The 12,095-nt window shown below is 46.9% G+C and overlaps 1 protein-coding gene across 5 annotated transcripts in view; it reads right to left on the bottom strand.

The window, feature by feature from the left end:
* Positions 1–891: 891 nt before the first annotated feature.
* Positions 892–12,095, bottom strand: part of PARP16 (poly(ADP-ribose) polymerase family member 16) — a 28,860-nt gene continuing 17,656 nt past the window's right edge. For 2 of the 5 annotated variants that reach the window (XM_019011357.4, XM_055362609.2), the window contains exons 3-6: positions 9,341–9,547; positions 5,934–6,105; positions 3,684–3,825; positions 892–2,341 (exon numbers count right to left, since the gene is read on the bottom strand). In XM_019011357.4, coding sequence (XP_018866902.1) covers positions 2,206–2,341; positions 3,684–3,825; positions 5,934–6,105; positions 9,341–9,547 — 657 coding nt within the window. In that variant the 3' untranslated portion in view covers positions 892–2,205. Of the gene's footprint in view, positions 2,345–3,683; positions 3,826–5,933; positions 6,106–9,340; positions 9,548–12,095 lie in introns of all 5 variants that reach the window. The other 3 variants (XM_019011356.4, XM_019011359.4, XM_055362610.2) reach the window with 2 other exon arrangements.

Below are 12,095 nucleotides of genomic sequence, written 5' to 3' on the forward strand. Positions count from 1 at the left end.
AGGAGTTCAGGACCAGCCTGGCCAACATGGTAAAACCCCATCTCTACTAAAAACACAAAAATCAGCCAGGTGTGGTGGCATGCGCCTGTAATCCCAGCTACTCAGGAGGCTAAGACAGGAGAATTGCTTGTACCCGGGAGGCAGAGGTTGCAGTGAGCCAGAGGTTGCAATGAGCTGAGATTGCAACACTGCACTCTAGCCTAGGTGACAGAGCGAGACTCCAGCTCAAAAAAAAAATTTAAGAAAGAAATAAAATAAAAATAAAAATACAAAAATGAGCCAGGCATGGTGGTGTGTGCCTGTAATCCCAGCTACAGGGAGGCTAAGGCAGGAAAACTGCTTGAACCTGGGAGGCAGAGGCTGCAGTGAGCCGAGATTGCGTCACTGCACTCCAGCCTGGGTGACAGAGCAAGACTCCGTCTCAAAAAAAAAAAAAAAAAAAAAAGTGGATAAGGCCTGTTGTGAAAATTAACCAGTATAGTAAGGTGCCTTGCAATGTTACATGTGTCACCTGAGTATTTTCTGACCCTAGACCATGTTAGGACTCCTTGCCAAGTATTTCCCTAAACTTTATAATACCATAAACTCCCAACCTCACTCTTGAAATATTTGTCCATCTGCCCACCTTGCAGGCTGTCAGCTCTGTGAAAGCAGGGGCTTTCTGACTTCGATCCTGCTCATATTCCTAGTGCCTGGCATACAGTAGGTACTCACGTTTGTTAAGTCATTAACTAGAAATCCAACACCTCCTAGATATCATATCCTGGTGATATATGCTCTCCAGCAAACAGCTAGTTTGAAAAAGGAAGGATGGAAGATAAAGTTTTTAACAACAAGGCATATAGGGCAGACTCACACTAAGGCTAAAAGCACTCACAAAGGCAACTTAAATCATTAAGAAAATATCTTTATTTATTCTGAAATGTTCCAATAATCAATGTAAAAACTGTGGTAGTGGCTCTTTCACAACTTTACAGATTATAGAAAAATGATTTTTCCTCTTCTTTACAGAAATGTCACTCCCAAATCGTACCGGGCTCTATTATGGCTAAAACCCAGCAGGAAGAAGGGAGCAGAGAATACAGCAAGCAGGGCTCCGGCTCTCTGGGGGTGGCCAGAAGGCTTTTCCTACACATTAAAGCCCAGGCTGAGTCTCAAAGACCTGTGACCCCTCTGAAGGAGGCTCCATCCACATGGATCTGTGGCACACTGGGGCAGGCCTCTGTCTTGAAGGCCAGTAGGCCACAGAAGGCCTAAAAGCATGGCACTCGTGGTTGCAGGCCACAGTCAAGGCAGCTTTGTGAGAATGAGAACAGGAGGCGAGCCTATAGCTCAAATCCCTTTCTCTAAAACACAGCCAGGAAAGAGGCTGTGGACACTGGCCAAACAGTGCACTAGGTTTAGAAATTTCCCCTTTTACTCAGCTCACAAAGACTAATTTGTTAAACAGCTATTAAAAAAAAATCAGAAAACAAACATTTGGTTCCATTTCAGCTGTAATCAGCAGTTGGTAATTTTTAGAAAAAGATGAGTTTTCTCATCTTGAGTTGCTCATGAAGTCTGTATTTTTTATCAGGCCCCTGACTCCTTTCTTTCTCATCCATGGTTTTTTGGGGAGTGGGGCAAGTACAGCTATAGGAGAAGGCTGTTTGTTGATTTGAGAAAACTGTTAAAATGTTTTGCACTCACATACAAAGGCTGATGGAATTCAAAAATGATCCCACTGATTTTTATGAGAAACATGACTGTTCCTCTTGGGTGTCTCAAGTCAAAACAAGGCAACCGCCTAGTGATTTATAGTTCCCACATTTTCCGCCTTCCAGAAGGTATTAGAGAAAGGGCCAACCTCCGCCAGGAGAGATTGTAAACACACCACTGACAGCTTGGACACTTTGTTTTTAAATGCAGCAGGGCTTTTTCCTTTGGCCCTGGCTGAAAAGCCAACTCCCTAGGACAGTTTAAGAAGGAGCAGATGGAAGGGCTCCCCTAAAACCTAAGAGTGAGGGACTAGTAGTCCCCGTTGACTGGAGTGTGGCTGGGAACATCATCAAAGGCAATTGATACATTTAGGCCATACGAAAATTGTCCTGTGGTCCCCCAACTGGCCCCTAGGCTCAACCCGGCTGGACATGAGGCATAGGAGGTACAGAACAAGTTACCATAAGGCACATAGTTGAGGTAGCCCCCACACCAGGCCCAGAAAGATTATCTTTTCGCACGATTCCAAAAGTGTTGGAAAGCAGAGGAGTTGATGACACTCACTATGAGCAGCAGCAGCAGATACAGGGATATCATGACGGTAAACCAATGGCTGGAAAACCAGGAGAGCTGGCTCGAAGCCCTGCTTAAGAGGGAAAAAAGAGTGGTGTTGGCAAAAAGAGAAAAACATTTTTTTTAAGTGTGTACAACAAGTCTGGCTCTAAGAAGACAAAATGATGAATTTCATCCTTTGCCTGAGCCATGAAATGAAGCTTCGTGCTTCCTTGCTCAAGAAACCTGGGGCTGTTTGCCCAGGCACTGACACGCCTTTCAACAGGATATTTTCTAAATGCGCAAAGACAGCTATGCAATGAGCTCATCCTGATCTTCCCTTTTGTAGCTCCTCTTTTACCATTTACAACCCATCTTGGTATCTATAACAATGGCCTAGCTCAGGGTGTCTGCCCAGATGGTGGCAGGTGGCAGGTAATTTAGCTGAAGTCTTTTCACTTTTTGACACATGCAGATATAAATCCAAGCTGGGGAAATCCTCTTTGGCCCACTAGGAGATGATCTAAACCACCCGAGTGTGCACTAAAGAGATGCTCCAGGGAGAAGTGGGAAAGGAATGGAATTTTCAAGGATAAAAAGTTAGATGATTTTAAACCAAAGCATAATGTCACCTGGACCCAGGCACCCTATATAGATTTCCCAAATTTGGACAGGGGTCGGGAGGAGACTTTACTGGTTTATGAAGTCTGGAAGCATGGAAACCACTGGTGTGTACAAGCAGGAGTGGGGATTATTTAAAGTGACCCCTTTTCCTGTCATATCTACTTACCTGCTGCTGGCCCCTGCAAGAAGCACCATCATGGATTCCAACAATGCAACAAAATCTCAAGAGTGGCCCCCAACGCTGGTGAGCCCTACACATACTCCCACACTGCAGAGATGGAACTAGGCATCCACCAAAGCTGATAAGGTCTGAAGGCCCACATCTGCTATTGAGTTCAAGGCCCTCATTTTAGAGATAATGATGAAGCATCTCAGGTCCAGAGAGGGGCAGTCAGTGGTTCAGCAGCCACTGTGGGAAGCTACTGAGCCAGCCTGTGCACAATCACACCCGGTGTCCAGTCACTGCCCTGCCTCTCAGCTTAACCTCATCGGTGGGTCTCAGACTGCAATCATGGGCCTAATGGCTAAGGGGCCACACTGTTTGCGGCAGCCAATTTGGACTCAGTCAGTCTCTCATGCTATTTGTATTTACCAATCTTTCTCTCTTCTCACTGGAATACAGTCCTCTTAGGGTCGGGACCACATCTTCTCCAGATCCTATCTCTCACTTCTCACCGTGTCCAGCATGGTGCTTTACATACTTGACATCTAGCGGAGGTCTAAGGCTGGGGGAGGGGAGGCTGATACCTACAACAACTAAGAAAGCCAGCACTCTGAATACAGCCATTAGTTGTTCTCTTGGGCCTTACCTCTTGGGTGGCTTCTGTGAATACACCAGGAGGTACTTCACTCGCAGCAGCTGGTTATTGGTGACCACCAAGTACTTGGGAGGGATGTCTCCCCCTTCACTATGTTTGATTCTCGCTCGTCTGCGATCTATCTCCTTGGAATCTGAATAAGGAGAGTAAAACACATCTTCACTGGGGGGAAATAGAACTAAGGAAGCACATTATAAATAGAAATAAGTCAAGCCTCCTGGTGCTGAGGGGGAAGAAGGCCTGGCAGGCTGAGGAACAGACCTGTGTGTGCATGAAGCAGCACTGAAAAAAACGGAGAATCTGGCAGGCAAATGGGAGGAGGAAAAAAAGAGTAGGAAAATATAAGGGATACAAGGAAGAAAAAACAAAACTCAACTGAGTGGGGAGAACAGAAGGAAGAAGCAAATTGATGGCCATAGCAAAGAAATACGCTGGGACTGGGAGCTAGGAACAGGACTTGATCTGAACACGCCTCTTAACAGGCATTTTATATATATATATATATATATATATATGCCTGTTAAGAGGCGTTTTATATATATATATGTTTTTTTTTTTTTTTTTTTTTGAGATGGAGTCTTGCTTTTTTCGTCCAGGCTGGAGTGCAACAGCGCAGTTTTGGCTTACTACAACCTCCGCCTCCCGGGTTCAAGCAACTCTTGTGCCTCAGCCTCCCAAGTAGCTGGGATTACAGGCGCCTGCCACCATGCCCAGCTAATTTTTGTATTTTTAGTAGAAACGGGGTTTCACCATGTTGGCCAGGCTGGTCTCAAACTCCGGACACCTCAGGTGATCAGCCTGCCTCAGGCTCCCAAAGTGCTGGGATTACAGGCATGAGCCACCATACCCGGCCTTAACAGGCATTTTAAATGAACCATTCTGGATTTGAGGTTTTAGAACATTTATCTTCCACCCTTCGTACCAAGACTTGTTTTAAAACAAACAAACAAAAAACCCTTTTCTTTTAATAACACAAAAAAGTTCTACAAAAAACTAGGAAGACCAAAGCTGCATGACAGCAGAGGTTGGAAGGTTTTGTTTTGATGTTTAATGTCACGGTTTGCAAACTTCCTAAGAATTATAAATGCAAATATCCATGCTGTCCAGTTTGGGAGGGTGGTGTCAGACCTGGGCCTGCATCTCAGAATTCCAGTTGTTTTACATTAGAGGCCAGAACAGTCAGTTTTCTGAATTCTCTTGGAACCAACAAGCCAGATCTTTTTTCTTTCTTTTTTTTTTTTTTTGGATGGAGTCTCGCTCTGTTGCCCAGGCTAAAATGTAGCGGCATGATGTCGGATTACTGCAACCTCTGCCTCCTGGGATCAAGCGATTCTCATGACTCAGTCTCCCAAGTAGCTGGGACCACAGGCACACGCCACCACACCCGGCTCATTTTTTAATTTTAGTAGAGACGAGGTTTCACCACATTGGCCAGGTTGGTCACAAACTTCTGACCTCAGGTGATCCACCCGACTTGGCCTCCCAAAGTGCTGGGATTACAGGCGTGAGCCGCACCGCACCTGGCCCCAACAAGCCAGCTCTGGAGACTGGAATGACAGTTCTGCGACTGCTCTGCCTTTGAGGAGAGCCACACAATGGTGGGAGGAGACAAGGCAAACAGTCTCAGGGACACAGTAGGGGAGTGGGATGAGGTAGCCAGCTAGTCATCACTCTCTGGAGAGCTCAGGACTCCCCAGCACCTTGGCTGCCCTTCACATCCGGGAGGGATATGGCACACGCCAGTGTAGATCGGAGGGTCTGGACCCAGCATCCTTTGCTTCATTTAGCAAATATTTATTGAATATCAAGTACATACCAAGGCTTTCTGCTGATACCCGGTGCCCAAGAATGAATGAGACCTCATTCCTACCTTCAAGGAGCCCACGCACTGGCTTCATCACTCACTTTTAAAAAAAATTCAAATCTCTCCTCCTCCCACAAAGCTTTCCCTGGCTTCTTGGACCCACCATGATTACTACTTCCTCTGAGCTGCCTCTGTGGGCCTCATCAGCCTCCTTACCTGGCACCCCCTACCTACCCCCTCGTAGTGAATGGTCTCCATTGAGTGTTCAATCTCTAAGAAGACTGCTCGCTCCTTGGGCAGGACCCTGTCTGGCACTGCCCTGGATCCAGCCCAACCCTTGGGCATGCAATGGGTGCTCTACCCAACAGCTGGGCCAGCAAGAGCCTGTACACCCAACAGAGGCCTGTAGCCCAGGTCTGGACCAAGTGCTCACTCACCCTTCTTCTTGGTTTGGCACTTGACGTCCGGATGGTCAATGACCTCACACACGGCCACACAGCTAAGGATGGGGCCGAGGAGGCTGTGCTGCCACCCGTGGCCATGGGGGCTGTATATGAGGGCCAGGCTCAAGTCACTGGTGAGGTAGGTCCCCTCTCCGAACAAGGATGTCTGCAATAGCAAGGCCAATGGAAAAGAAACACAGATGGTTGAACGTACAGTTGGCACGGCAAGACGACACAGGTCTCTCTTCAAGAGTTGTAAACACAAAATGTACAACCCCCCCTTTTTGCCCCAGCAAGACATAGGATCAAATAATCCTGTGATATCATCACAGGGTTATTACTAAACACATTCCTGCCTGACAACAGTTTAACTGATTGTGGATTTGGCCATCTGGCCTGGCAAACTAGCAGTTCCTTGTGGTCAAGGTTGAGTGAGAAAAACATAGGTATAAGCATCCAAACCAACCTCGGTTTGAATCCTCCAGCAAGTGGCAAGTTATATAAACTCTCTGTGTCTCAGTTTCTAGATCTACAAAATAATGTTACTAGTAGCTCCTTTACAAGGTTGCCAGTGAGGATTAAATGAGGCAATATACATACATAAAAGAGTGGGACATCTGGCACATCTAAATAAATGAGGGGCCAGTACTCCATTGCAGGCCTTTATGTTCTAGTATATAAAGTAATTCCTGTTACATGAATGCAGTAAGCATGGTTACTCTGATGGGCTTGAAATGCAAAGTCACACCCTTAGGTACAGGGAAGGGGTCCCACCTGAGAAGGGAGGTAATCTGAGTCATTACTTGGAAAAGAAATGAGTCTCTCACAGATAAATAAAAACATAAAAATTAAAAATAATAAATAAATTAGAAATTAGTCTCTTAGACCAGAAACTATAACCAAATGAGGGAGGCCTACATGCGGGGCAAGGTACGTTTTACTCTTTGTATTGGGGTTGACCAAGGAAACATCTAAAAATCTAGGCAGCATCTCCCTGGTGGTGCCCTCCATAAGGAAGCATGCCAGGTGAAGGACCTGTAAGTTGAGGCTACAGCAGGCATAGTGAACACATCTTTGCCCATGGTAGATGACCAATAACCAACCACAATTGCCAGCACAGTAATATCAAGCATGGCACTTATTCCTAATGATCCAGAATCCTCAACTTAACATTCCAGGTAGCTGCGACCAATGGATGGACATTGACACTCAGGTTGAAATTCAACTGCTATCCCTGAGCCACACTATCAGTATCTCAAGATAAGTGGACTTGAATAGCTCACTGAAGAATATCTTATGCTCTGGAATTGAGAAATGTCCTTTTCAGTAGCACCAGGTTTCCAAAATCCTAAATCTGTTAAGTGAAGCTTAGGGGAAATGAAACAGACCTTTGCTTGGCCTTTGGGAAGCTCTTTGCCAAGTTAGGTAGGGTGTCCATCTCTCAAAAGCTGACACAGACCTTCTCCAATGACACTGGATGCCCTCTGATCTGACCCCACATCCATTCTCTGCTTATGCCATCATGTGTTCACCCTTCCTTAGACTTGAGAACCCCATGCAAGGCTGCCATGAGCAGTGGTGTACAAGAGTGGGAAGCTCAGTGTATCTCTGCCATGAAAACAGTATCAGTATCAACTAGCAGATGGACTCCCTCAAGCAAGCCCTTCACTGAAAACCCAGGCAAAGGGCCCATAGGAGGATTGATGTGCTTTACCAAAGGATTTTTATAAGATGCCTCTAAGCAGCAAACTCCCTGGGGCACTAAAATGAAGGTTTAGTGCACAAGAGTATAATCTGCAGGCAACTTCTCCAGGCCAGCACCAGTGTAAAGGGGAAGCCCCCTGGATTCCAGTAGCCTGGACATAATGGTAAGCTGATTGCCAGTGGTGGACTGAGAGCCAGTGTAAACAAGCCCGTCATCCTTAGCAAAACCCAACGACATTAACCAGATACACCAGGGAAATATCTCCAGTCTCACGGCTGCAGCAGCCACAACTGAGCCCATGGCTCATGGAGCCAGCTCCTCACAGACAAGGCAGATACTGCCATGACTGGGGGAAAGGCCTGCAGCTCCTCCAACTACCCTAGATGCCCCTCCATCAGCATATAAAAGCAGCTACCTCTTCCTTGGTACTTAGTACACAAAGAGCCCTTTGCATACATGAACTGTTTCAATTCTCTGACATATAAGAAGGAGGGTAATGGTGTCCTTTTTTACAGATGAAGAACCTGAGGCTCAGAGAGTTTAATTTACTCAGGGCCATAGAGCTGTTAAGTAAGTCTCTGTAGCTCCAGGGTCTGTCTGTAATGCTCCCCCTATACCTGAGGGGTAAAATAAATGCCTGCAGAGAAGTGGATAAATGACTGTTTTGACTCATAAAAATGGGACAAAAGCAGCTCAAGAGGGGAGGGAAAGGACCTCTCCTCTGTGCATCTTGGCATATCCCTCAGTTTCTCCAAGAGCTGATTTCCTGGAGTGTGGTCCCCAAGGAAAGTGCTTCTCAAACTTCAGTATGCATACAAATCACCTGGGGACCTTGTTAAAGTGTGGATTCCGATCAGGTGGTCTGCGCCTGAGATTCGCATTCCCAGCAAGCTACCAGGTGATGCAGACGCTGCTGGTCCAGGGAACGCACAGTGGAGCTAGGGTTGGCTACATAGTGGGATCACCTGGAGAGCTTTTAAAGCAACTGATGCCTGTGCTCCACTTGGAGATTCTCATTTAATTGGTCTGGGATGCAGCCAGGCATCTGGGATTTTTTATTATTTATTTATTTTATTTTTTATTGTTTGAGATGGAGTCTCGCTCTGTCGCCTAGGCTGGAGTGCAATGGCATGATCTCAGCTCACTGCCACCTCTGCCTCCCAGGTTCAAGCAATTCTCCTGCCTCAGCCTCCCGAGTAGCTGGGATTACAGGCACCCACCACCATGCCCGGCTAATTTTTGTATTTTTAGTATAGATGGGGTTTCACCACGTTGGCCAGGCTGGTCTGGAACTCCCTCAGCCTCCCAAAGTCCTGGGATTACAGGCGTGAGCCACTGCGCCAGGCCTGGCATCTGGGATTTTTAAAAGCTCCCCGAGTGATTCTAAATATGCAGCCAAGGTCGGGAACTATCTTTAAATCGATGCTTTTCAAACTATAACCAGTGCAGGAATCACCTAGAGATCTTGTTAAAATGCAGGTTCTGATTCAGAAGGTCTAGAGTGTGCCCAAGATTTTGCATTTTCTTAGGTTTCCAGGTGATGCTGCCACTGCTGGTGTGCAGACCACATTTTGAGCGAGAAGGCGTTAGTAAACCTACCCAACCCCACCTGCAAACTCCTAGGAATCTCCCCCTCCCCACTCTCCCACCTCCATCCCTGCTTCCCCACATCAGCAGGGTGTCCCTTAGGCCCCACCTTGTTCAGATGGCAGTGCAGGCCATTGTGGATAATGGAATGGAAGTTTTCTAGGCGGCTACCATGAAAGGCATAGATTAGGTCTCGTTCTCCTTTGGTCTCATAAAATTTGGCGTTGGCTGGGTCAAAGTACTCAATTTCAAACAGGAAGTCCGGTGCGGGAACAGGCGTGTGAGGAGCCCCAGTCAGCTTTTGGATCTTTTCAAACTTGAAAACATGAAGAGCGTCAAAATTTTATTTGGGGAGCTGGTAAATGTGCTGCAAAAATAGCCCCCTAAACTCTCAGGCTTAACTCCCATGGACTCCGTTCATGAGAACAACAGGTTTCATGAGGATAGAGACATAAGCAAACTCAGAGCTTATAGCACAAGGCTGCTTTCTTTAATAACATTTTTCCCGGTCGGGTGCGGTGGCTCACACCTGTAATCCCAAAACTTTGGGAGGCCGAGGCAGGTGGATAATTTGAGGTCAGGAGCTCGAGACCAGCCTGACCAACACGGTGAAACCCCATCTCTACTAAAAATACAAAATTAGCCGGGTGTGGCAGTGCACACCTTTAGTCCCAGCTACTTGGGAGGCTGAGGCAGAAGAATCACTTGAACCCGGGAGGTGGAGGTTACAGTGAGCAGAGATCACGTCACTGTACTCCAGACTGGGCAACAAGAGTGAAACTCCATCTAAAAAAATAATAATAATAAATAATAACATTTTTCCCTACAGTAGGCTGAGAAGCATGAATTGCTCCTTCTAAGTGGAGATCACAGGGCTGGGCGCGGTGGCTCACGCCTGTAATCCCAGCACTTTGGGTGGCCGAGGCGGGCGGATCACGAGGTCAGGAGATCAAGACCATCCCAGCTAACATGGTGAAACCCCGTCTCTACTAAAAATACAAAAAATTAGCCAGGCCTGGTGGTGGGCGCCTGTAGTCCCAGGTACTCGGGAGGCTGAGGCAGGAGAATGGTGTGAACCCAGGAGGCAGAGCTTGCAGTGAGCCGAGATGGCGCCACTGCACTCCAGCCTGGGCGACAGAGCGAGACTCCGTCTCAAAAAATAAATAAATAAATAAATTAATGATTTAAAAAAATAAGTGGAGATCACTTCTAATTTTCCTAACACTTTTTTTTTTTTTTTTTTTTGAGACAGAGTCTCGCTCTGTCGCCCAGGCTGGAGTGCACTGACGCCATCTCGGCTCACTGCAACCTCTGCCCCTCCAGGTTTTTTAAGCAATTCTCTGCCTCAGCCTCCGGAGTAGCTGGGATTACAAGTGCGTGCCACCACCCCTGGCTAATTTTTTTTGTATTTTTAGTAGAGATGGGGTTTCACCATCTTGGCCAGGCTGGTCTTGAACTCCTGACCTCGTGATCCACCCGCCTCAGCCGCCCAAAGTGCTGGGATTACAGGCGTGAGCCACCATGCCCGGCCACTTCCTAACACTTTTACATCTATTTCCTGCATTCCATGTTTACAATCATCTCATGATTATTGTAAAAATTCCCTCTCATCCTTGTCCATGCACCCCTCTGCAATGTGGTTTTGCAGGTGGGATTCTACCAAGATCCCATCAAAAGATGGAACCTACTTCTCCACCCTTAAGACTGTGCTTGGCCATGTGACTTGCTTTGGCCAACGGGACATTAACATATATATAGCAAATAGAGACTTGAGAAGGGCTTGTCTTTCCTTCTTTGCTGCTGAGAACCCCTCACCATTGTCCTGGCTTGTCTGCTATAGAGTATGAGCCTCACAGAGGAAGGCTTCCAGCATGGTGGCCATCCCAGCTGAAGCCCCAGAAATGTAAGTGAGGCCACCCTAGCTCATCCAGCCAAGCCCAGAACCACCCAACCAACCCACAAAATCATGAGAAGCAATTAGCATTTGCTGCTGTTGTTGTTTTTGAGACAGGATCTGGCTCTGTCGCCCAGGCTGGAGTGCAGCGGTGTGATCCTAGCTCATCGCAGCCTTGAACTCCTGGGTTTGAGCAATCCTCTATCCTCAGTTTCTTGAGTAGCTGGGACTATAGGTGCAACTACTATGTGCACCTAATTCTTAAATTTTTCATAGAGAGAGGGTCTTGCTATGTTGCCCAGGCTGGTCTTGAACTCCAGCCTCAAGCAATCCTCCCACCTTGGCCTCCCAAAGTACTAGGATTACAGGTGCAAGCCACTGCCCCCTAGTCCATTTCAGTGGTTTTTTCTTTTTTTTTTGAGATGGAGTCTTAGTCTGTCTCTCAGCCTAGAGTGCAATGGCACGATCTTGGCTCACTGCAGCCTCCACCTCCCAGGTTCAAGCGATTCTCCTACCTCAGCCTCCCGAGCAGCTGGGATTACAGGCATGTGCCACAATGCCTGGCTAATTTTTGTATTTTTATTAGAGACCAAGCTTCATTATTTTGGCCGGGCTGGTCTTGAACTCCTGGCCTCAAGTGATCCACCTGCCTTGGCCTCCCAAAGTGCTGGAATTACAGGCGTGAGCTTGTAGAGTTTAGTATTATTTGGAATGGGGACTGTAGACCTGTGAATTTCCTCTCTATAGTGGTTATACCTATAGTCCCAGTTACCCAAGACAAGCCAGGACAATGGGTCACACCTGGCCCATTTTAGTCGTTTTTTTTGTTTGTTTGTTTGTTTGTTTTCCTTTCTTTCTTTCTTTTTTTTTTTTTTTTGAGATACAGTCTTGCACTGTTGCCCCGGCTGGAGTGCAGTGGCGGCATCTTGGCTCACTGCAACCTCCGCCTCCCGGCTTCAAGCAATTCTCC

This window comes from Gorilla gorilla, chromosome 16 (assembly GCF_029281585.2).
Source record: "Gorilla gorilla gorilla isolate KB3781 chromosome 16, NHGRI_mGorGor1-v2.1_pri, whole genome shotgun sequence".
NCBI lineage: Eukaryota > Metazoa > Chordata > Mammalia > Primates > Hominidae > Gorilla > Gorilla gorilla.